This window comes from Lycium barbarum, chromosome 3 (genome assembly GCF_019175385.1).
Source record: "Lycium barbarum isolate Lr01 chromosome 3, ASM1917538v2, whole genome shotgun sequence".
NCBI classification, from domain to species: Eukaryota; Viridiplantae; Streptophyta; class Magnoliopsida; order Solanales; family Solanaceae; genus Lycium; species Lycium barbarum.
Genome location: NC_083339.1, coordinates 114,149,382 through 114,174,043, shown reverse-complemented (window position 1 = coordinate 114,174,043; position 24,662 = coordinate 114,149,382). Strand labels below are relative to the sequence as shown.

At 35.9% G+C, this 24,662-nt stretch overlaps 2 protein-coding genes and 1 non-coding gene across 6 annotated transcripts; 1 reads left to right on the top strand and 2 right to left on the bottom strand.

Moving 5' to 3' along the window:
* Positions 1–763: 763 nt before the first annotated feature.
* Positions 764–836, bottom strand: TRNAA-CGC (transfer RNA alanine (anticodon CGC)). The gene has a single exon. It is a non-coding gene; the product is annotated as a tRNA-Ala (tRNA).
* Positions 837–7,822: 6,986 nt separating this feature from the next.
* On the bottom strand, positions 7,823–10,562 carry LOC132631894 (low-temperature-induced 65 kDa protein-like). Of its 4 annotated transcripts, none has more exons than XM_060347622.1 (5): positions 10,405–10,562; positions 10,092–10,298; positions 9,417–9,980; positions 8,218–9,303; positions 7,823–8,113 (listed from the first exon to the last, which is right to left on the bottom strand). In XM_060347622.1, exons 1-5 carry the CDS (start codon positions 10,448–10,450, stop codon positions 8,061–8,063), a joined length of 1,956 nt encoding a protein of 651 aa, XP_060203605.1. In that variant the 5' UTR covers positions 10,451–10,562; the 3' UTR covers positions 7,823–8,060. The 4 variants fall into 4 exon arrangements, with proteins under 4 accessions (XP_060203605.1, XP_060203607.1, XP_060203606.1 ...); XM_060347624.1 differs by having other exon boundaries at positions 10,423–10,556; XM_060347623.1 differs by having other exon boundaries at positions 10,092–10,292; positions 10,405–10,549.
* Positions 10,563–13,310: 2,748 nt separating this feature from the next.
* LOC132631893 (protein SHORTAGE IN CHIASMATA 1) lies at positions 13,311–24,636 on the top strand. Its single transcript, XM_060347621.1, has 8 exons — positions 13,311–13,690; positions 15,008–15,097; positions 15,192–15,266; positions 16,096–18,035; positions 19,182–19,389; positions 20,145–20,651; positions 22,629–24,281; positions 24,385–24,636. Exons 1-8 carry the CDS (start codon positions 13,370–13,372, stop codon positions 24,472–24,474), a joined length of 4,884 nt encoding a protein of 1,627 aa, XP_060203604.1. The 5' UTR covers positions 13,311–13,369; the 3' UTR covers positions 24,475–24,636.
* The last annotated feature ends 26 nt before the right edge of the window (positions 24,637–24,662 follow it).

Genomic DNA, 24,662 nt, shown 5'->3' with positions numbered 1-24,662 from the left:
ACGCCTTAAGGCCTAACTTGACTAACTTTGGAATTCAAAGTTATGCCTTAAGTCCTAACTTGACTAACTTTGTAATCTAAAGTTATGTCTTAAGGCCTAACTTGACTGCCTTTGGAATCTAAAGTTATCCCTTAAGGCCTAACTTGACTAACTTTAAAATCTAAAGTTATACGTTAAATCCTAACTTGACTAACTTTGTAATCTAAAGTTATACCTTAAGGTCTAACTTGACTACCTTTAGATTCTAAAGTTATGCCTTAAGGTCTAACTTGACTAACTTTGGAATCTAAAGCTATGCCTTAATGCTTAACTTGACTACCTTTGGAGTTTAAAGTTATATCTTAAGGCCTAACTTGACTAACTTTGGAATCTAAAGTAACTTGGCTACCTTTGGAATCTAAAGTTATGTCTTAAGGCCTAACTTGACTAAATTTGTAATCTAAAGTTATGTCTTAAGGCCTAACTTGACTATCTTTAGAATCTAAAGCTATGCCTTAAGGCTTAACTTGACTAACTTTGAAATCTAAAGTAACTTGGCTACCTTTGGATCTAAATTCATGTCTTAAGGCCTAACTTGACTAACTTTGGAATCTAAAGTTATCCCTTAACGCCTAACTTGACTAACTTTGGAATCTAAAGTTATGTCTTAAGGCCTAACTTGACTACTTTTGGATCTCAATTTATGCCATAAGGCCTAACTTTGGAATCTAAAATTATCCGTTAAGGCCTAATTTGACTACCTTTGAAATTTATAGCAATTAATTGGAGGTGCGGGGAATCGAACCCCGTGCCTCTCGCATGCGAAGCGAGCGCTCTACCATATGAGCTACACCCCCTTGATTTTACTTTAAATTCGTATTGATTTTGATATTTTTTCGGACCTTTTCTAATTTCAGCTAATTTTCAGAAGAGCTGAATGTAAAATTTGTCTGGAATTTTCATATCACGGTGGTTTAATTGAGTCATCTAACAATGTCTTTTTCATCGTCTTTATCGGCATCTGTGGATGAAGATGAGAGCTTCGATTCTTACCGTACAGGAGTATTACAACAATCTGCATAAACTTTATACTACTTGAACAACATCACGAGTGTTGATCTGGGGAATATAAAGAATTACAAGTGAAAAACAACATCAATTTGAAGAATCATCCTTGTCCAGCATCCAATTCCTACGCTTCTAAGGATTTCCAAAATCCATCTGCTGCTAAACCTAAACTAACAGAAAGAAGCAAAATGGATGATTAACACGGGTTTACTATTTCTACTACAAAGAGAAAAAAAATGATTAAGCACCAATTAACCATATTTCAACAAAATGATAAAATGAACTTGGAAAAAACCAATTACTTTGATAAACATAAAAACCCACCTGGGAAATGAATAATCCAAATAAAAAAAAATCATCAAAAAAGAAAAAACTCAACTTTCATATGATAAGAGCAACACTAAATTTTAAAAAATAAAAAGAATCTCAACGTACAAATATAAGCAAAAATAAACAGAATATACAATGGTTTAAGGAAAACCTAGTTAAGATCGAGAGAGAATCTCGATTATAGGTACAACGCGAATTGAGGAAGAAGAAAAGAAAAGCATGAAAGCGGAAATGAGGGAATGCGTGTGAGGATTGTTTTTAGGTTTAAGGGGCATTTTGGTCAGAAAATATTCATTAAATGAAAGGAAGGCCAAAATCTAAAGACCAGCCCATTTGAAGGGCCAAAACTAAAGACCAGCTCATTTGAAGGGCAAACCGTGCAATTTTTTGCCCCAGATGCATATGTGTTGATATATATGCATATTCGTGTATATTCGTATATATATGGGGGGCCAATTATGCAACTTTAACAAATAACCAAATTTGAAAGTGTCCATTAATTAAACATTTCAATTATGACTAAATTAAAACTTCTTAACTTAATTAATCATTTTAAAGACATAGTCAATTTGCATAAAAGAACTTAAATTGCGAGTATGACCTTAATTGACTTAAACCATGTAATTGGCTATTTCAATTATGACCACAATTAACTAACAATTGGTTGTTTCAATTGTAGCCACAACAAATCACATAACAAACAATTTTCAAATATAACCACAATTAAACATCTAATTAACTATGATTAATTTAAAATTGTATATGCAAATTATGATTATGCAATTTTGAAATTGAGAGGAAAAAATGATTGTTCATTTAATTAATCGAATTTCTTGGAACTAAAAGGAGTAAAATACTTGTCAATTTGACACTTGATAATTTAAATAATTAATTAAATAATTGTTTTGAGTTATTTTCTGATTGATCTTTGACAAATACTTTATATTAATAGTAAAATATGAAAAATACTTTTAAATGACTTACAATATATATTTGAAGTTGTTTTGCCAAATGCCATGGCAAAATATTATCAAACTAATTTTGTATAAATTATTTTGACTTATAAAATACATACTTCACTCCGTTTGAGATTCAGGAACTCTGAATAATTAAATAGAATTATTAGAGGTCAAAAATTAGGTGTCAACAGTAGCTGCATAACAATCACAGACATGTCCCATATACCTCAGTTTAAATACAACTTACTATCAGTCTCAAGGTTGACTAAAGAATTGAGGTGCTTAGCGATTTTTTTCCCTGATTTCTGTGTTTTCCAGGATCTTTACACTGGAACGGTGAAAGCGATTGGTAAGGAAGATGGTGGCTTGTATTTTCTTGTTGATACTGAAGTCAAGGATAGAAATATACAAGAAGTTACTTTAGCAGTTAAGGAGGAACAAGTTAGCAGCAACTACTTAAACAAAACAACTGATGAAGTAGATTTGTGGCACAAAAGATTTGGTCATCTTACTTCCAATGTACTTCAAAAGTTAGTGTCTAATAAGATTCAAGATATAGATGATAGAATAAAGAATTGCACTGTATGTTCTTGTGCAAAACAGACAAGATTGTCATTTCCTTCTAGTAGTATTAGAACTTCAAGGGCTCGTTTGGTATGAGGGATAAAGATAAATAATTTCGGGATTACACGTTTAGTTGGGATAAAATTGCGGTATAACTGATCCCGGGATTGTAGTGTTATTTTATCCCTTTGGGAGGGTGGAATAACTAATCCCGGGATAACTAATCCAGGATAAGTTATCCTGGGATAAATTGTTTCCAACCAAACAACCCCCAAGTTGTTTTGAGATTGTTCATATGGACCTATGGGGTCCTTACAAAATTCCCACTATGAATGGTAACAAGTACATTTTGACAGTTGTTGATGATTTTTCAAGGATGACTTGGGTGTTTTTACTGAAATTGAAGTCTGATGTGTGTGTTGTGATTCAACAGTTTCTTATTTATGTCAAAACTCAGTTTGATAAAACAGTTAAAGTAATTAGAACAAATAATGGAACTGAATTTGTGAATTCAGTATGCAGTGATATGCTTAAAGGGTTAGGCATTGTTCACCAAACAACTTGTGCCTATACTCCTCAGCAAAATAGAGTAGCTGAGAGGAAGCATAGGCACACACTAGAAGTCACAAGAGCACTTAGGTTCCAGGTTGAGATTCTAATAAAGTTTTGGGGTTATTGTGTTTGGACTGCTGTATATTTAATAAATAGATTGCTAAGTCAGCTATTCACCACAAGACACCTTATGAGAAGTTATATGGTCAGAAACCAAAGTGTGGCCATCTGAGAGTGTTAGGCTACTTATGTTATGCCAAAACAATTCAAGAACATGACAAGCTCATGTTTAGAGCTAGATCAGCTGTGTTTTTGGGCTATACTGAAACACAAAAGGGGTATATAATATATGACCTGGGTATATAATATATGACCTATCTACTAAATCTTTTTTTTGTTAGTAGAGATGTAAGTTTCAGAGAAAATACATTTCCATTTAAAAACTAGCAGGAGTCAAATAAAACAAACTATCACATCTTCCCTTTACAAGATACAGTTGCAGAAAGTGATATTGTTTCTGACACATCTCAAAATACCAACACCATCTTGACACAACCTCTCATACAAACACCTACTGATCACATAGCCCAAAGCTTACCAGTATCTTCACAAATACAACCTGAAACATCAAGTCCAACTCCTATAGTTTCACCAAATGAACCAATCCAAATTGATCCTGCACCAACAGTTTTACCAAATGAGCCAATACCAACTGATATTGTACAACCAGTTTTACAACTTGCTGATGTGAGAAAGTCTGCTAGAGGGAAGAAACCAACAGTATGGATGAATGACTTTGTGTCACTTAACATTCACAAAGATGTACTATATGCAATGTCAAATTATGTATCATATGGTAGTCTGTCATCATCTTACAAGACCTATGTTGCAGCTTTCTCATCAATTACTGAACCAACAACTTATGCTCAAGCTTGCAAGGACCCAAGATGGGTTGAAGCTATAAAGAGTGAAATTGAAGCTTTACAATCTAATAAAACTTGGGAAGTAATGACTCTGCTAGGGAAAGATCCTATTGGTTGCAAGTGGATATATAAAGTAAAGTACAAAGCATTTGGTGAAGTTGAGAGATTAAAGCAAAGGCTGGTTGCAAAAGAAGGGAATTGACTACAAAGAAACATTCTCTCCTGTAGTTAAGATGAAGAGTGTCAGAACTGTATTAGTAACAACACTAAGAAAGCATTGGCATATACATCAAATGGATGTACATAATGCCTTCTTGCAAGGGGATTTATTTGATAAAATTTACATGGACTTGCCATAAGGTTTTACAAGTCAGAGGGAGAACCAAGTGTGCAGACTTGTTAAATCCTTGTATGGAATTAAACAAGCACCTAGACAATGGAATGCTAAACTCTCAAAAACATTAACTAAGTCTCAGTTTAAACAAAGCCAGTATGATCCTTCACTATACTTCAAACACATTACTGAAGGATCTATCTTGGTTTTAGTGTATGTGAATGACATGTTGATCACTGGGTAAAGTCTAAAACTGATCGAAGAAACTAAGTCTGGTTTACAGAAGGCTTTCAAAATGAAAGATTTGGGAGAATTGAGATATTTCCTTGGTATTGAATTTGCAAGGTCCAAACAAGGTATACTAATGAATCAAGAAAATACTCATGAGAGTTGATATCTTAATTGGGACTGAGTGTTGCAAAACCTGCAGCTACACCCATGGACACTAATGTCAAGTTAACTACAAAGGAATATGATGATCAGAACACCCTCAAGGCAACAACAAAGGATCAACTTGCTGATCAAAGTGCATATAAGAAGCTAATTGGCAAACTACTCATGATATAACCTTCAGTGTTCAAACATTAAGTCAATTCTTACAATATCCTAAGAAATCACACATGGATGCTGCAATCAGAGTAGTCAGATATGTGAAGAACCAACCAGATCAAGGCACACTTCTGTCTAGTAGTGTTAACAATGCTGTCACTGCTTTTTGTGATGTTGACTAGGCATCATGTCCTCAAACTAGGAGATCTGTTACTGTACTTGGTGAAGATTGGTGATTCTATGGTGTCCTGGAAGTCAAAGAAACAAACCACAATCTCTAGAAGCTCAGCAGAGGCTGAGTATAGAAGTCTAGTAATTGTGATGGCTGAGTTAGTATGGATTGTTGAATTGATGAAGGAGATTGGGAGTGAAGTCAAGCTACCAGTTGACATTTATAGTGATAGTAAAGCTGCTCTACAGATTGCTGGAAATCCTGTGTTCCACGAGAGAACTAAACACATTGTAATTGATTGTCGCTTCATCCGGGAAAAAATACTACAAGGTCTTATTACAAATAACTACATTGCAACATCAGAACAACCAGCAAATATATTGACAAAGGGACTTAACAAGGTTCAACATATGTACTTGAGTTCCAAGCTAGGAATCTGTATCCCTTCCTAGCTTGGGGGGGCGTATTGGGAGAAAAAGAGTCCAAGGGTAGTTTGGTACTTTCACAAGTTAGTTAAAGCTAGTAGTTGTTAATACTAGTCCTAACTGTAATTAAGAAATGGTAGTTAAAATAATCAGTTGATAATCTATCTCTTTGTGATATAAATACACATGTGATGCTCATTATGAATCACAATGAATAAGATTTTCTACTCCACAATTTCTCTCTACTCCCATATCTTCTTCCTCTTTCTTCTTTCAGTTTCTAGGGTTCATGTCTTCATGAATTCATGCACAATAACATGGACACCAAACTACTAATGAGTTCTTCACGAGAATGATGCAAGTACCACTATACGAACCATTGTTGCTTGCATAATTGTCCTCTGCAAACCAAACCACTCCCTATTTAAGTGATCTAATTTCATTTAAAATAAAATTTAAAGTGATAAAGAATCCTAACTGAAAATTTAAAGTAATAAAGAATCCTAAATAAAAGATGTTATAATGTACGATACTGTCCTATAAATTTTGTGATTTTAAACTTGTCATATTTGAATTATCAACTTGCTATGTACTCCCTCTGTCCATCTTGGAAGTTAAAAAGCTCTTTATTTGACTATAATTTTCTTCAATTTTTTTCATATATTGTGAATTATTAATTATTTAGACTTATAGTACTTCTTACGAAATTTTTAAATATGTAAATTTTATTATAAAATACTCGAAAAATCTATATTTAAAATCAAGCAAAAAAAAATTAGGTAGTACATCAAAAGAGACTCTTTCTGTCTTTTAGTAAGACCCAAAAAAGATTAAAAAAAAAAAAAAAAAAAAAAAAAAAAGGTAAGACACTCCGATTGGGACGAAGGGGTTATAAAATTGTACAAAAGGAGATATACATAGGGACAAAAGTACACAAGCACAATAACATAGGCAAGATTCTACCAATGCTCTGGTAAGAACAGAAGAAAGTTGGGTTCAAACGTTCTACCGAAGTCACTAGATCACCCTCTTCTGGTTCCATTTATTGCCAGGCAATACTCCGCTTCTGATCTAGATTCTTCGCTTTATGAAAATTAGCATGAAATTTTTAAATATGTAAATTTTATTATAAAATATTCAAAAAATCTATATTTAAAATCAAGCAAAAAAATGAGGGAGTACATCAAAAGAGACTCTTTCTATCTTTTAGTAAGACCCAAAAAAGATTAAAAAAAAAGAAAAAGGTAAGACACTCCGATTGGGACGAAGGGGTTATAAAATTGTACAAAAGGAGATATACATAGGGACAAAAGGACACAAGCACAATAACATAGGCAAGATTCTACCAATGCTCTGGTAAGAACAGAAGAAAGTTGGGTTCAAACGTTCTACCGAAGTCACTAGATCACCCTCTTCTGGTTCCATTTATTGCCAGGCAATACTCCGCTTCTGATCTAGATTCTTCGCTTATTTAAATATGTAAATTTTATTATAAAATACTCAAAAAATCTATATTTAAAATCAAGCAAAAAAATGAGGGAGTACATCAAAAGAGACTCTTTCTGTCTTTTAGTAAGACCCAAAAAAGATTAAAAAAAAAGAAAAAGGTAAGACACTCCGATTGGGACGAAGGGGTTATAAAATTGTACAAAAAGAGATATACAGAGGGACAAAAGCACAATAACATAGGCAAGATTCTACCAATGCTCTGATAAGAACAGAAGAAAGTTGAATTCAAACATTCTACCGAAGTCCCTAGATCACCCTCTTCTGGTTCCATTTATTGCCAAGCACTACTCCGCTTCTGATCTAGATTCTTCGCTTTATGAAAATTAGCAGGGCTGGAAATAAAGTATGAATGTAACTTCAATTTGAAAAGAGATATTATCAGCTCAATTTCAGATTTTAAGTATCCTCTTAGCAACGAAAAGAACCGAGGACCCAATGCAGTTCACAACATTGACAACTAGAAGAAACAAAGTGGAAGACACCACCAATAGATACAGAAAGTCACATGTCCATGAGTTACACACCAAAATAGGCAAAGATAGAACTTCCCTAGGAATAATCAGAAACATAGTGACGTTTTTCCATAAGCAAAACAACAAAAGGAGAAACAGAAATTAGTCGTCGAAACCGCTAAGTAAAAGAAGTCGATTATTCATGGTTATCAACTTCGCCTAGTTGCTTGGCAAAACATCTTGATCATTCAACCTCCCCCCCAACAACAGCACCTCCACCTCCACCCACAGCAGAATCTGTAGACAAAACCCAAAAAAGATTAATGAAATTAATTTATAATCTCCAATAGATATCAAAATGGGCAAAACTACAGCAATCATCTGCTGATACATTTGCTTACCATTTGCCTGTGCTTCACCACCTTTCCCAAGCCATGTACTAAAAGCACCTGTAACCCTACCCACTACATTCTGTCCAAACCCTTCACCAACATGTGTTTCTCCAGAAGCACCATCTTCAATAGGACCTAATCGTCTTTCTACTTCTTCTGATTCCGTCACCTTCCCCATTGGCTTTGCTTCCTCTTTTTTCTCCTTCTGTCTTGAAAGTGACCCTGAAATCACCTCAGATAATGCCTTGTCTTCCTCTCCGGGCATAAATTTCTCTGCTAAATACTCCTTCATTGACACCCCTTTATCAGTTTCTTTAATCTTCCCTTCATGCTCTGCATCAACACCTCCCCTGGTTTCATGTCCTGTAACTCCAGTCGCAGTACCCTGAACTTTTGCCATAACTGTGCTACCAGCACCTGCCACTTTCTCATAAACTGGAGCAAGTTTTCCTGCCACTGTTTGCGCCACTGAGGTCGTTTTTGCTGTATTGTTATCACTTTCCGTGGTGCTCGACTTGTTAGTTCCCTCCTCTGTGCCACCATAGCCTAGCTTGGAGGCTACAACGTTCTTTGCAGCAACTGCCTTTTCAGAAATTACTGATGTTGCTGATGAAATCTTCTCTGTATAGCTACCAGGTTTCCCAGTTGTGTCATGAGGTAAATCTTCTGGCTTGCTAGATTCCTCCTCTGGGCCACCGTAGCCGAGCTTGGAGGCGACAACGTTCTTAGCAGCAACTGCCTTATCAGCAATTGCTGTTGTTGCGGACGAAATCTTCTCTGTATAGCTACCAGGTTTCCCAGTTAGTGTGTCCTGAGGTAAATCTTCTGGCTTGCTAGGATTCATACTCTTAGGAATTGATTCAGTATCTTCACGAACTGAAGGGAAATCAGCAGGTGTCTCTTGTGGAGCAAATTGATCATGTGATCCTGTATACTGCCTATGTTCTGTTCCTTGATCAAGTTTCATGTCCCCTGCTACTGGACCTGGCCTTATAATTCGTTCAGTCCCTTGTTTTCTTGTTGTTTCTGGAGCATCATTTACACCCATTTTGTCGAATGAATGAACAAGTGGACTTACTCCTGCTTCTTCATTGTCTGTTACACAAGCATATGATATGGCGTTTTTACAAGATTCAATTAAAATATAGCAGTAGCATCTAATGTACCACGATTAATCAACTAGCAGTTTAATAGAAGTGAACACTTACTGGCTCCTGTCGGATCATTAACTTTGCTTTGATAGTTTGTTGGATTCTGCTTCATTTTTGGACGGTCTTTAGGGGCATGAGGATCTTCTTCTATGCCTGCTAGTTCTCCCATTTTGTGCACATGCAATCCCTGAATTAGTTTCCCAGGGGAAGTAACATGATCAAAGCCTTTAGGCTCATGAGTCTCAGAAGCAGCAACAGGTGGTCTATCCATCTCTTCATGGGAGTAGTAAGGCGGATTCGCCTCCAACCCTTTTAATGGTCCAATATTTTCATGACCCTGCAGTCCTTGATGTTGGTGTTTTTCAAGGGAAGTAACGTGATCGGTGCCCTTATTCTCATGACTCTCAGCAAAAGGTGGTCTGTGCCTCTCTTCAGGAAAGTGAGTCCCCTCCAAAGATGGTGGCCTCGCAGATTCATCTTGCCTTTGCAAAGTTGGCCTATGCACTTCTTGATCATTTTTCACCATAGAATCATAACGATCCTCCTTTGGGCTAGTTGGATTCTCCAATTTGCCCATTGGCCCAATATCCTCTTTTCGAATATCTTTACTCCTAACAGCATCTATTCCGTCAATTGCAAAAAAAAATTCACAAGTCATAAGTCAGGAAAGCAATTATCAAAGTAGTTCCTAATATGCTAAAAAAATGGAAAGGGGGTAATAGTGAAACGTACATGGTCCACCATGAACTTCTGCACCTTCCTCCATTTGTTCATCATCAGTTACTTCTTCTTCTTCTTCATTTGGGTCGTGCTCGTGCTCGTGTCCAAGACCATGCTTTAGATGATCCGTGAACTTTTTTGCCTTTGCCTTAACCTTGTTTAGCACTGATGTTTTATGATGATGTTCCCCTTCATCATGAACTTGACCGTGACCTTCCCCTTCCATCATAAAAAAAAAAAACTCAGATCAAACAATTAAGAAAGTGAAACAGGGCAAATAAACATATGGTACACTTCCTCTCAATTTGCAGTAAGAATTTCTCACCTGAATGCAATCTGGTACCTTGGGGATGATTCAATTGTGCTTCCATAATGTCTAATTATGTGCTCGATTTTTCTGTGTGTATACTGTACATTAATAGTTATCAGAAGAAAGAAAAAAAGAAAGCAGATAGATGTTTTAGAGAAGAGACAAAGGATGAGAATACTTTATAGAGGGAAAAATTGAACTAATTGACCACCTTTGCATGGCAGTGGCGTTCTGTCAAGGATACACGTTTTGTGGGACACAATTGTAGACGTGGCTTTCTATACCGACGTCTTTGTTATAGGACGCGTGGTACGGCTTTTGTGGGACACAATTGTAGACGTGGCTTTCTATACCGACGTGATCGACCCTCAAAAATGAACTGCACAATGTCGTTCTTATCTTCTAGTTCTTATGAGTTACTTATGACCGTAAAATTGTACAACTTGCTAAAACCGATCCATTACTCGCGTTCAGACGGTTTCAATTGTTAATGATTGAACTGCCTTGAGATCACTGGACTCTTCCCAAACCGTTTCAGATAACGGTTCGATAATCTAACGCTACAAATTCAAACAATAGTAATCACGATTCAAACCATTGGTCGTATGGTGTTGTGGTCTAATTGAATGTCACAAAAGAGCTCTTCAAACAAAACTTTTCAATCAGTTTTCGAAGTCAGCATTTTCCAACATTAATATACTTTAAGTAACAAATTTGACAGAACCTCCGTCCCAATTATGCGGCATTTTTCACTTTCTTAAAGTTAATTTGATTAAATTTTGAAGTTAAATTAAATTAAAATTAACTTAATTTTTTAAAATTAAAATTTATAAAATTTATATATTTGAAAAAACCTAATAGCAGACCCTCAAAGTTGTTACAAAATTTCATTTTAACACTTCAACTAAGATTTATTATTATTAGACACTTATATTCAAAGTGTACCAATTAAACACACAATGGTGGACATCACAAAAGATTTAAGATTTGTTCTACAACTTCCATTAGGTGCGTGTATTGATAAAAGAATTACTTTTTTCTTTCTTAAAACTCACATTTTATATACTCCTAATTTCTATCTACAAGCAAGAACCCATCACCTTCAAACTTCAAACAACCCATCAATCTCTAAACAGGCGTGATTTATTAATTTTACAGGTTGAAAGTTTGATGATTTTCTGAAACTTTTGAAGATAGTTATGTTGAGAGATGGAAATCGATTAGCATGATATGCTTTTACTGGTCTCATGATTGTTTTACTTTTTGAAACATTTCTAACGTAAAAAGTTTCTCTAACCGTTCTAAAATACAAATTAATTACCAGCAGAATTTTCCTTATATTTGATAATGATCTGTTACTTTTGAACCCATCTCCAACTCTATTTGGGGTTTGGCTTAGCAGTATGACAATGTCGTTTGGCGAGGAAGAAGATGACGAGGGGTGCAGAGATCTGTACTTGTTTTGGGAAAGAATGAGGGAAGATGGCGATGGTGCAGAGATCATCTAGTGGGGGAAGGTGATGATCGAAAGAATGGCTTCTGTTTTGGGGAAGAAGACCATAAGGATTTTTTGCTTTTCTGTTCTATTTTTTTTTTGTTTTTTTTTTGTTTGTTAAAAACACACTTTTTGGTTAATTTTGACTAACAAGCCACGTGGTTGTTTTGCATTCGTTACTTTTTCCATATCACTGCGTGTGAATTAGACACACTATTTCTGTTTAACTTGTTAGTCAGGAGGTGTTTAATAGACATGCTTTCAATATATTTGGGAATAAACTTTAGTTGAGGTGTCAAAATGAAATTATGTGACAATTTTAAGGGACTGTTTATGCATTTGGTCATTTGAAAACTACATGATAAGTATTATAATTTATAACTTTTCTCATATCAATTTAGCAAAAAATTAAAATATTAATTAAAATTTATGCAGTTTGAATCGAAACAAAAAATGTAGCATAAATTCGGACAGAGAGTCCTATATTTGATAGTATATTGTTTATTTCCAGTTCTTCAGAAAATTACGTAAATTACAAGTGAAAACCTGTCACGTAATTAAAGTTTAGTTGCAAAAAAAAAAAAAGAAATTTCTTATGTGCTAGCCGCGGCAATCAGCCAGCAAAGCTTCGAGTTTTATAACTATCATTGCTAATATCTTTTGATGTGATTATTTAAGTACAAAATATCAACAATTATCCCCTTTCAATTAACAAATAGTGTTCCAAACGCTTGACAAATAAACTCTTTTTATCCACTTAGACTAATTATTTAATACTTATATTCTTTGTTTTCATTTCTCTCACACGATAGTTCGCCATAATTTTTCTTTTGCAAGGTCTAATAATATTGAAAAACCAATATTTAACATATAACTACGTATCTCTTGAAAGTTACAATATTATTCTTCAAAAGATATACTCCCTTCGTCCCATATTATTTGTCTATTTTTCTTTTTAAAAAGTCAAATTATATAAACTTTGACTAACATTTTGAGATATATTTTTTCACCATATTAATATGAGAAGAATTGCAACTTGTAGTACTTTTTGTGCAGTTTTTAAATATCTAACTTATAATTTCAAATTATAGAATTGATATTAACTAAAACGATAATTTGATTATATTACTCCTATTTAGTTTTTGATCTAAATGAAAACAACTCTTCCTTTTACTATATTAATCTCTCTATATTTATTAGAGTAAAGTTAAAAATTAATAATAATAATAATAATAATTGAGAAAGAAAAATTATTACTAATATCCGCATAACTTACCAACGGCCTAAAAGAATTAAGAAGAAACACAAGGGCACACACGGGCTATGGACTGACCCCAGCATTTTTAGCGGGAACCAGCTCGATATATATATATATATATATATCGCACTCTCCCCATGAGCGCCATTTGCAAAATACAATTCCGTTACATTTCAAAACCTTCACTCATCTAGCAACTCTCTCTCTCTTTCACTGTAAATCAGGACATGCGAACTCGATTTCTCAACACAGATTTCTTCAATTCGGCTCCAGTTTCGCCGTTGGATTTCCTTCGCCTCCCTCTTCCTCATCTCCCTACTTCCAACACCTCCACATTCGATGATCTTCATTGTTTTCACAAACTTCCTACACTTAGTAATATCGATGTCGAAATCGAGAGATTTCCAATTGATGAAACTCTCTCTTGCTTATTCTCATATGTTTTTCCACACAGGATTCATGTTGAACTTGCCGAGTTCGCAGATCCTCTGCCTTTCGCTGGAAAACATGACTTTGATGAGCAAACAAGTGGAATTACAAATTCAGAGGTAACTTCTGAGCTTAATTTGAACTTTATTTATTAAGTTCATCGTGATTGTATTCACTTATCTAATGCATCTGGTAATGTTCCGTGTAACCTTATAGTGAAGGATCTAATTTGCTTAGAAGCTAAGAATTTAAATGCAAATTTAGAGGTAAATGCTGAGCTTAATTCGAACTTTTAGGGTTTAAATGTTATGTATTAACTTCGTCATGAAAATACTCCCATTTATGTGGCACGGTTGGAATTTCGATATTCAAACAAACTTTGACAGTGAATTTGGACATAGAAGCTGTTTTTTGGAATAAAATTTATTTATTTCGAAACTACGAAAAAGGTACTATAAATCACAATTATTAACGACTTGAAATATTTAAAAGACATATAAAGAAATTATGGTGAAAGAAAAATTTGATTGACTCTCGAAATTCTAATTGTGCCACATAAATTGAGACAGAGGGAGTATTCCCTTATCTGATGCATCTGGTAATGGTTCCGTGTAGCCTTATAGTGACGTAAGAGGCTGATAATATAAGGAGGATCTAATTTGCTAAGAAGCGAGTAAGAATTTAAGATGTAAAGTTTTTGTGAGAGAATTTAATTGATACGTAATGTAATGTCGAATTGAAATGCATGCTTATGTTGATTGTGGATCTCTCCCAATTCGCATTGACTTACTTGTTAATATTAGTTTTCCTTGAGATCTGTTTAAGGATTTGTACAATATGAAACTCAATAGTTATCACTTTTAGTTTGAATTTAATTTTAAGAGATATTGCATGTTGACAGAAATTTGATAGTATGATTATTAAGATTTTAAGATGTCTTTTCTTCATTTATTGTAATGTTACAAATTTCTGATGTAGGTTTTATGGTGCAGATGTGATTATAATAAGAGAATTGTTTTCATGTTGCATGATTCGGAACTCATATTCATTCTATAACCTTGCAATTTTCTTAAACATACAACCAGAGGTTAAGGTTTTTCACAATTTAAATAAATCTATAGAAATTTAAGATTTCAGATACTTGGTAGACTTTCTCGTGACGGCTCCATGTGCTTCACCGAGGCAGTACTACCTGAGTTTGTCGTGGTATTGCTAATTAATTGCTTTTATGAGGTAAAGTTACGTTGAAGTGTAACATGCAAAGTGTACATGTACTGCAATGTCTTTCAGAAAACTAATGAGGTCTTTGCAATGAAAAGAAATTTAATCTCAACTGAGATAGAGTAGCATTTATGTAAAAAAACTAACACTAGTTTTCTTCTTACCTCATTAAAATTATGTCTGTTTTAGGCTGCTTATATACTTATTTATTGCAGGGGACTATGGTTTCCTATGGCAAGGGGAAGAACAATCTTGAAATGGTCCAATTTGAGATTCCAGAGCTGGATTCATCCTCACTTCCGTTGGTAAACGATCTCGGCAATCTAGCAGATATAAATTATATACTACTAGCTAAATTCTCATGTGGAACTCTGCATTTGCGTGTTATCCTGTTGTCAGCTTGAAGACATCCCTTATTTTGGAAAGGAGAACATGTCGATTCCCTCTCAGATTTCAGATGATGAAAATAAGCTGGTAATATTTTGATGAATTACATATTTCTTCTGGTATTCAAGTTTTTAGGACTCTAGGGAAGTGCTTTTGGTTTATCTTACTAACTTTTGCTATGATGGTGAACTACATAGGATAGGAATTACCAACTCCTCCCTTTCTGTCAAGGGCGAAGTCTTTGGTTAGAAATGAAAAATGGGTGGTTCGTATTGATGGAAGAAGCTTGGTCATTTCAATATGATATAATTTTAATTACATGCATGGGTTGAAGTTCTCAAGTTTTAAGAGAGTCTGTTCTTTCATCTCTTATATATATTTATGCAGCTGGTACCTCTAGCTTTTTTCTTGTCGGCCTCAATCATCATATGAGTAACTATAACACCTAATTTACAGTTCTTAAGCATAATTTGCAGGGCAATTGTAAGAATCACCTAAGAAGGTTCTTAAACACAATTTGCTGGGAGATTGTATGCAACCGAGACCATTCATGTCTCAATAACTGGATATTGAAATATAAGAATCACCTAAGAAGGTTCTTAAACACAATTTGCTGGGATGTTGTATGCAACCAAAACCATTCATGTGTCAATATGTGCCATCCTTCAGTTTCAAACATCTTTCCTTTTTATATATATAATTCTAAGGGATAATGATGCTTAATGACACAGTGACCTTTTATTGAAGTCTGTTCATTGTGGAGGAGTATGAAGAAATTACACTCCGTGCCATCATGTTAATTTACTTTTCGCAGACCGCATAAAGGAAAGGGAAGGACCTAACCAAGTAAAGCACTACTCTCACTTTGTTAAAGCTCGACTAACTGGTTTGGCGCATCATTGTTCACTTATTGCAGGATATGCCCGATCTTGAAGTTAGGCTGCAACATTCCCTTGACACTCTGCAATCTATTTGTTCAGTGGATGACATCTGTTCTGTGTCTTTTCTGGAGAAAAGCTCTGATTTGATGGAAGATAGTGATTTCAGTCAGGGGAAATATCATTCTAGTATTGATGTCTTTCCTCTTCTTGAGGTGGATGAGGCAGGTTTGGGTATTGTCAGTGATAACTTTATAAAGGAGAAAGTACTAATATTTGAAAATATTGAGCTTCAGTGTGAGACACCAGAAAGTGAAGGAATGGGTAACGGAAATGAGCTTTTGAATTCCACAAAGTTTGACACATTCCAACACCTGTCAAATGGTAGTTTAACAATGGACTGCCTTGAAGTTGAGGTTCCGTGCTTGAACTTCTCTTTAGAGATGGATCTGATAAGTATTATTGAGCTTGAGAAAAACTCGGTGATCCATCAAGGCATAGAAAATGATGGTCCAATATGGGTAGGGAGCCTGATCACTTTTGATGAATTGCAATTCTTTGATTCAGACCTTTATACTTTTTGTGAATTCCTGTCTGAAGCAAAAGTAGATATTGAAGATACATGTGACCTGATGTTGAGGGAGGCTGAGAACTTCAGGAACTTTGACGAATTGGTTGTTTTCCATGAACTCATCCCTGTGGATAATTCTTTCGGATCATTGCCTGTGCCACTAGTTTCTGAGAATGGAAATATAAAGTCATTGCACTTCTGTATTAAGGAAATCCTGGCTGAGTTGGAGCCACAGTCTTTCTCTATGTCTGATGGATTATACTTGGATTGGCATTTTGTGGAAGAAGAGAAATTCAAGTGTCGAGAAGACTTCTTCAATTTATCGGGAGAGATAGATGCTAACAACATTGACCTTTGCTTGAACTTTATCGACAATGATATGCTTGTATCAGACTTTTTTTTCTCTAGTGATAGTCCACAAAAACCAAAGAGAGTGGAGAGCAAAGAAATGTTGAGTTTACCTTCCAATGACATTCCTGTTTCTCCCATGCCTCATAACATAGAAGTGTCGACTAAGTTGCTGAAGGATGGAAAGTTCTCAACTGAAGGAGTATCATCTCAATATATTTCTAAAAAGGCATCTTTGTTTGCTGACTCCTGGTCAGAGTTTAATGATCTTGATTTTTTCTTAAATCCAAAAGAGCATGGTAGAGACAAAGATTATAAACCAGCTGACAGTTCCGTTGATACTAATGCCATGGGCCAGGGCAGGTTTCTCCCTTCTGCTACCACATCAGTGCAACCTCAGCAGTGGAATATCAAGGTGCATCAAGTATTGTTGTCTTCTGATATTCTACTTCTAATTGATGATCTTAGGAAAATCTTTCAAGTTATCTTTGAAAGACGGAGAGATTTAATTGAGACTCAGGATCCATCTCAAGCTGTGGACGATATTGCTATTCTCCGCCTTTCAAAGAAAAAGCTCATCAACTTGATTAAGAAAAGAAGTGTGTGCAGAACTTCTTTGTTCCAGGATGGTGATAACACAATGTCATTGGTCACATTGTCTGCGATCAAACAGATGGTGTGGTATCTGTGCTACTATGGTCTGCATACAACCTATCTATACATAGAAAAGTTGTACAGAAGCTTAAAGGGATTGGACTCTAAACTTGACTTCCTCTACAACTTCATAAAAGATGTGCATCAGAAGGTTGAAAAAGATATACATAAGTTCCATCCATCTCTTTCTGTTATTAAGGATATACTGCAGGCGCATATGAGCAAGGGTAGTTCAAAAATATTGATTGTGGCTGAGCCAGTGTTCTGGTGGTCAGTGAAGAAACTGTTAACTTCCATGAATATTTCATTTAGTCAACCACAGAATAGACAGAAGGATGATTTTTACAAATTAGAAGATGCCAGCCAAATGATTCACGAATCACATTGCTGTTTAGTAACCCAAGAGTAAGTCGTAGTTCCTACAGAAAATATGCTGGGATATTGGCCTGTTTAATAGTTTGGTTGATCAAACCTACAGTGGTTTCTTGGCTGTATCCTTGTGTTTAGGATGTAGTCTTTGCTGTTATTTCCAATTGTGTTTAGGGCAAACACTAACATTTTGACAGCTGGCCTGCTTAGTCCTTAGTGTTTCACATAGCAGAAGTTATCTATTTTCAACCAGGCTGGAAAATTACTAGCAAATTTTGACCTTTTCAGACTTTTGGTAGTCTATTGTAATTGCTATTTCATTCCTGATAAAGAAAACTTTTAATTAGGTGGTCTATAAAATTCTGTTGTTAAGGTGCCTCTAGGAGAAAAGTATTCTAAACTTAAAGATAGGTATTCTTCTTTAGCTGCAAAGCTACTATTGATCGGAACTAAGATATTCATTCTCATAAGGTAGGCTGGCTGCGTAAATGGTATTTATGCTTCACAACAATAACCTATACATGTGATGTTAATGGTCTTATGTTTCTCTGCAAGAGAGGCATTCAGGTCTTTGCCATTAAAATGTATTTCTGCAAAAGGTACTCAAAATAGATATTAACCAGTGGTCCATAGTAATTCTCTAATTTGACAAGAAAAACGAAGAATCTACAGATATCTGGGAGAATTTGAATGAATTTACTTTCATGAATTTGAATGGATGCTTACTGGTTAAGAATCATATTTTCTTTTGATAAATTGCCCTAGAATGCTGACGTAGTACCACCGGAAAAGAATGTTGACTTCACAGTCTAACCCTTGAGTTTGAACTGTAGTGATCCTTCTAAATTGTTGAAAATCTAATGGTCTTGGTTAGTGAATTTTAGTTTTTTTTTTCTCTTATCTCTTTCTATCAGATCTTTGCTCTCTAACATGCTTGAATGAAGCTAGTTATTTGCTTTAGTTTTAACTTAAACCAAAATCTTAAACTGGCCGATGGGAATTCACAGATAAAATCTAAAGTTCACCATAAAAGTATCATGGCAGACACCATATAGTTTGGCTACATTGAGACGGTTCAAATTTGTTTATTCTTAATATTGTTTACCACAATTCTGTTGACAAGTTCCCTAAATTTTAAATGAGATTTAAATAAGTGAATTGATTCTACTTTTTTTTCCCCAGGCATCTGTTTGCCCCATTTCCATTTGACAAATTTGAAATTATCTTGGAATATGGAGGTTCGCAAGGATCATCGAAAGTATCTTCCATCTCACCAAAGTCAGATAGAGTTCCTCCACTTCATTTCCTTAAGGTGGAGATGGAGGACCCCAGTGTTGCAAAAGCACTTTGTGATGGCGTTGACATGCCCAACACAGATGAACCTAGAATGGCAAGTCTCTATCTTTCGCTTGACCACCGATCTGTCTATCAGTTTGACAAATATCACATAGTTTTGTGTTTCCTTCCAATGAATGCATGACACCAAATTGTTTTTGTAAATGGAATCAAAAGTTTGAATACTGTCAAAATTTTCAATATTCTTGTTGTTTCACTATTGTGCTTTTTGAGTAGCACTATATGGTTCAATTTGCATTGAAGTGTTAACCACCATGATATCCAAACTCGAGAGACGTGATGGTTGTAAATTCTTTGAGTTAGAATATGGTCGGTTATTAAACTTGTAGGTATGAGTTTGTTCTTTTGAGTACTTGGATTTCTTCCCTTCCTCATTCTTTTGGTGCTTTGTCTGCCTTTTCTTGTTTGTTTGAAATAATTCTTCGACACAGTTGACTTGATTCCCTGTTTGAGCCTCCCATGTGGGGGATTTACCTCACTGTGGCCTGATGTATTTCCATTTTTACATGGTACTGAGGTTTTCTCCTTCCAAGTCATATTCTGCTATATGCTGGTAAATTATTGACAGTTGGAGTATGAGCTTTTATCTTCTGATAAAATCACCTAAAACCTTAACTTTGATTACTACATGAAGAGAAGAGAATTGTTTAGCGTTCAATGTTTTATGCTGTTGATCAGACTAGAAGTAGATGATTCAAATATGCAACAACAGATTCCTCTTGTTCATTCCTAGAGGGTTCAAAATTTAGAACTTCTTCTGACATGCTCTCTGACATGCTGTTTTTCTAGGAAGGAGGTCCTCACTCTTTCTCTACTCTCAATGAGATTGACGTTACATTTGAAGAACTGCTGAATTTCCTTCCGGTGGAAAAGAACTTGAAGGGTGGAAGCATGGAAGCATTACTGGGAAATGAAGCTTGCTCTGCTATATCTCAACATGCAGTGTTCAGTTTAAGATCTGAGCAAAACTGCGGAAGCGCAGATGGCTGTCCTGAGACAATCATTATAGTTAACACACACAACTTTGATAAGGAAATGGTAATTTCAAGGAGAAGTACATACCAAAAGATTCTTGCATTTGAGAAGAAAGGAGTACAGGTCGTAGAGCGTGATCTACGTCAGCCTGTTGATATTATAGTCAGTGCATCAGCTTGCCTTGCCTGGTATGACAGCAAAAACATTGCAAAGAAAGCTACTGCACCCGACGAGGCTTTTTCTTGCTTGCCTCTGTGTGTTGAGAATATTGCAGCAAGTATTTTGACGTCACTCAGTTTTTCTTTCAGTGGCTGCATCCTGGTAAATTAGCTTGTTTTTTGTTTTTATTTTGTTTTCAAACTGTCCACACCTAAAGAGTGTTGTGCTAGATTGTAAGGTATGCATTGCATTTATTTCAGAAAGAGCACTGGAAAACCAAAAAAACAATAAAAGCAACTGACTTGGTCCGATATTTGATTGACTTTCCACCATGTAAGATAGGAAATATACACATTATTAGCTGCAAACCCCAAGTGTTTGAGATCAGAAAAGGATGATTCAAAAATTGAATATGTTTTTTCTATTTTGACTTTTTATTATTATTTGTTAACAAAAATATTTCATGCTTGTGTATGTTCATTCTATGTAGCTTTATAGGGTCTTAAAAAGTTTGCACTCCACTTGGAGAAAAATCTAGATAACATTTTTCACGCCCTGCTTTGTGTTCAGTTAATTGCAGTTGTGGCAACTGTTAGATCAGGATTAAAATGTCAATAATGAGAGACAGATGGTTGAGAATACCAATTTGAAGATTTTAAGGTGATTCCTACAAATTATAAACATTCCACTTACATAAACTTCAATGAGTTAACATGAAATACCTTACATTCTCCTGATTGCTTATAGTGTCCTTTGTCTTCCACAAGTGCTACTTGTCGCAATTCGTCATGTACCAGTGAATCCGATTCCAGCTCTGTCATTGCTGATCTTCACTTTGCTTTGTCTTGTGTCTCTCGGGTATTGGGATAACTTCAAGCCCCTTAGCTCACTTGTATCGGGGGGAGCTTTCTTTCTCTTTTTTGGTTGGCAGGGTCAGGGCCTTTCTCACTGGGCGAGCGCATCCGATTCTAAAGTCCTTTCTTATTCTTAAACCACTTCCGGTTCAGTTGCTGAATCCAAAATAGTGAAGGGTGCTTGATAATATTCCATTCCTTAAAAGCCCGTGAATAATCAGGCAGGGAGGTAAGAGCGAGTAAGACTAGAGCCAAACTCCACTTTTGCTGTTGCCAGGTGGAATGATTCATTCAACCTCGGTATCGGCAACCGAGACACCCTCGGTTTCCGAAAAGGGTTTTAATGGAGACTGGACTCCTCTTCTCTCGTCCCTGGATTTTCTGGCTTCCCTTTCCCTTCAACCAGCCACTCTAGAGCCAGTAGCTACTAAAGCGTAAAGTGCTAGTTTTTCCTTCCTCGTGAGTATAGCGTGATGAGCCCAAGTTACGGCAGCTCCGGATGAAAGGGGAATAAGGGTATTAAGAAAAGGGATTCCCTCAACCATCGTTTCATCATAGTGCTCTTTTATCTCTAGCTTAATTTTAACTCCTTCATATTTCAAATATTGAATATTCTTCAAAATGGTCATTTGGTAGTACCCAGTACAATTGAAAGCATGCAAATATGCAATTACTGGAAGTAACATCATTGAAGGACTAAGAAAAAGTATGACAATCTGATGATATACAGTAGGCGTGGTATCAATTTGATATTGGAAATTTCAGGAATTATGTATCTATTAGGTCCTTCTGGTGAACCTGTTTTAGAACTTCCTGGAAATTGAGAAACTATCATGAACTTATCAGCTAAAAGAGGAATTCAAATACTACTTCTCATATTTGTTTCTTTACGCTTCAAATCTCTCGGTTCTTCCTTGTTCCTTAGCTCTAGAAGTTCACTATTGCATTGCAGATCTGATGCCAATGATCAACTTGAGATAGGCATTCTTTTTTGTCTCGGAGAACGTTTTGAAAACTGAGTACTATCACCATGTGCGCGTAATATCTCTCAACCACAAGTTATCTTGTTTACATCATGATGATATAAGCACAAGATGATGATATTCATTACATGGTTGTTCTTGAATATGGCGGATCACTTCAAAGAAGTAACAGTGACTGGAAATGGAAATAAGAGCACTTATTTCTTATAATTTTAGAATGGACCAAGATAGTCTAGCATGAGCACTGCTTACACAGAATATTTTGTTCATAATATTTAGTATTTCTTGGCCATTTTCTTTAGGTCTTTGAGGGAGAAGGCGACTTTATATCAGGAATTATGGAGTCATCTGATGAGCTCTATGCTGCTGCTGCTAGCTTGGGCATGGATATACAGATCTTTTATTCATATACTTCTGAGATGACTGAGGAGATCATATTATCTTGTATCGAACTTTCGTCGAGGACAAGCAGAGGGCTCTACTCTAAGATGCCTGAGTCACAAACACTGGCAGAATCATTCCTTACTGCATTTCCTTCAATCAATTCACTCTCAGCTCATGCAATGTTGTCTTCAGTGGGCTTGCTTGTTGAGTTTCTAGAATGGACACGTGAACACAGAATTCATGCAGTTCAGAAATATCAGGTTCCTGTTGAAAGCATCACATTACTGAGTGCTTTGAGCAGATTTGGGGAGCGGGAAGATTCTAAATCGGGAATGACAGATTGCTCCTCTTCAGTTTCTTCTGCTCCAGACTCTGAAAGTCTTCATTTCAAACGCACCTATGGGGGGACAAAAAGAAAAACCACCTGGGATAATGAGAATCTGAATATGCCTAAAAGTGAATTATTTGATTTTGATCCACCAAGAACATTTTCTAAAGGCAGATTGCATCATCCCAGAGCATCTGGCCTGCGTGATTCCTTGGTTTCAGAAGATATCAACTTGTTTGATGAATTTGGGAAGTCTAGCTTATCATTTGACGATGAACCGTGTGTTCACAGACAGTTATTAGACACCTATGTCACAAAAGATCTTTTTGACGTAACTGAGCTCTGTGACTATCAGATGAGAAAAAATCCACAGATGGTAGGTGGTGAGTTAAATAAATTCGAGGCCTCACAAATTGATAAGTGTTTGCATCCAAAAGAGAGAGTTGATGTCGGTATGATGAACAAATTGGATAGACAAAACAACTATTCAGGAAATCTTAAAGAGGACATCACAGGTGAGGTTATTAACATTGATGATACTGTCGCATCTGGAAAAGCTTTCCATAATGCAAAATACAAGTCCTTTTCTACCCAGGCGCATGCAATGGAAACTCATACAACAGTTCCTACAGCTGCCAAAAAACTCTTTTTTGGAGCAAGTGATTTCCAAGAATTTCCAACCACTGTGGAAATTGACTCTAGCCCAGATGGCTGCACTTGTGTGAGAGACCTTGGTCAAGGATCAAGGCAAGGAATGGGACAGCATTTAAATGCAGGCTTCAATCATAATAAGATTCAATTTAAGCACCAGAAATGGGTCCCAGAAGAGGGTATATCCCAGAAAGTTAATCTGAGTGATCTGATGAAGCAAGAAAAAAATAATGCCTGTTATGGCGAGACACCACTCTCAAACGCACTTCAATCCACTCGATTGCAGCAAGGTTCACCCTGGACAATTGAATTTCTGAACAGAATCAGGGAAAAGAGTCGGTCACGCCAGCAATCTCTCCCATGCGACTTATCAGCCCCTTGTTACGGATACCTCAGTAAATCATCAAAAGTTACAAAGAGAAAGAGTCCATCTACTCTGGAACTTTACAAGTACCAAGGAAACAGTTTCCCAGAGGCAGCAACCAGGAGAAAGAGGCATATGAAGGGCATGCAGCTACCAGCATCCACTAGTGAGAAGGTTTCAGATCGTCCTATTCTATCATGGACACCCACTGATAAGAGAGCAAAACGGGTATACGTGATATGATTTTCTGTTTTTTAACTGAATTTAACCGTTTTTAAAATTGCTTGTTCTCTCCACATTCGACAATTCTTCACAGTATGACTAACTGCAGGAGCTATCCTTTGCAACAAATGGAAACGGAGGGCAATCTAAACTGGTATGGAGTGACAAGAACTCTCATGCATTTGGCAGAAGATATTAACTCTGACATGTGAGGTATATTGGGCCAATACAATAGCTCTCAGTAAGTGTCAACTCAGATTTTTTTGGAACCTTACGTTTCCAGGACATTAAATATTAATCAAATTGCATGATCATTTACAATTCATGTAGCATAATTCTGCAATTGCTGGTGTCGGAAAAATGTTCACCATGTACCGAGCCTCTTAT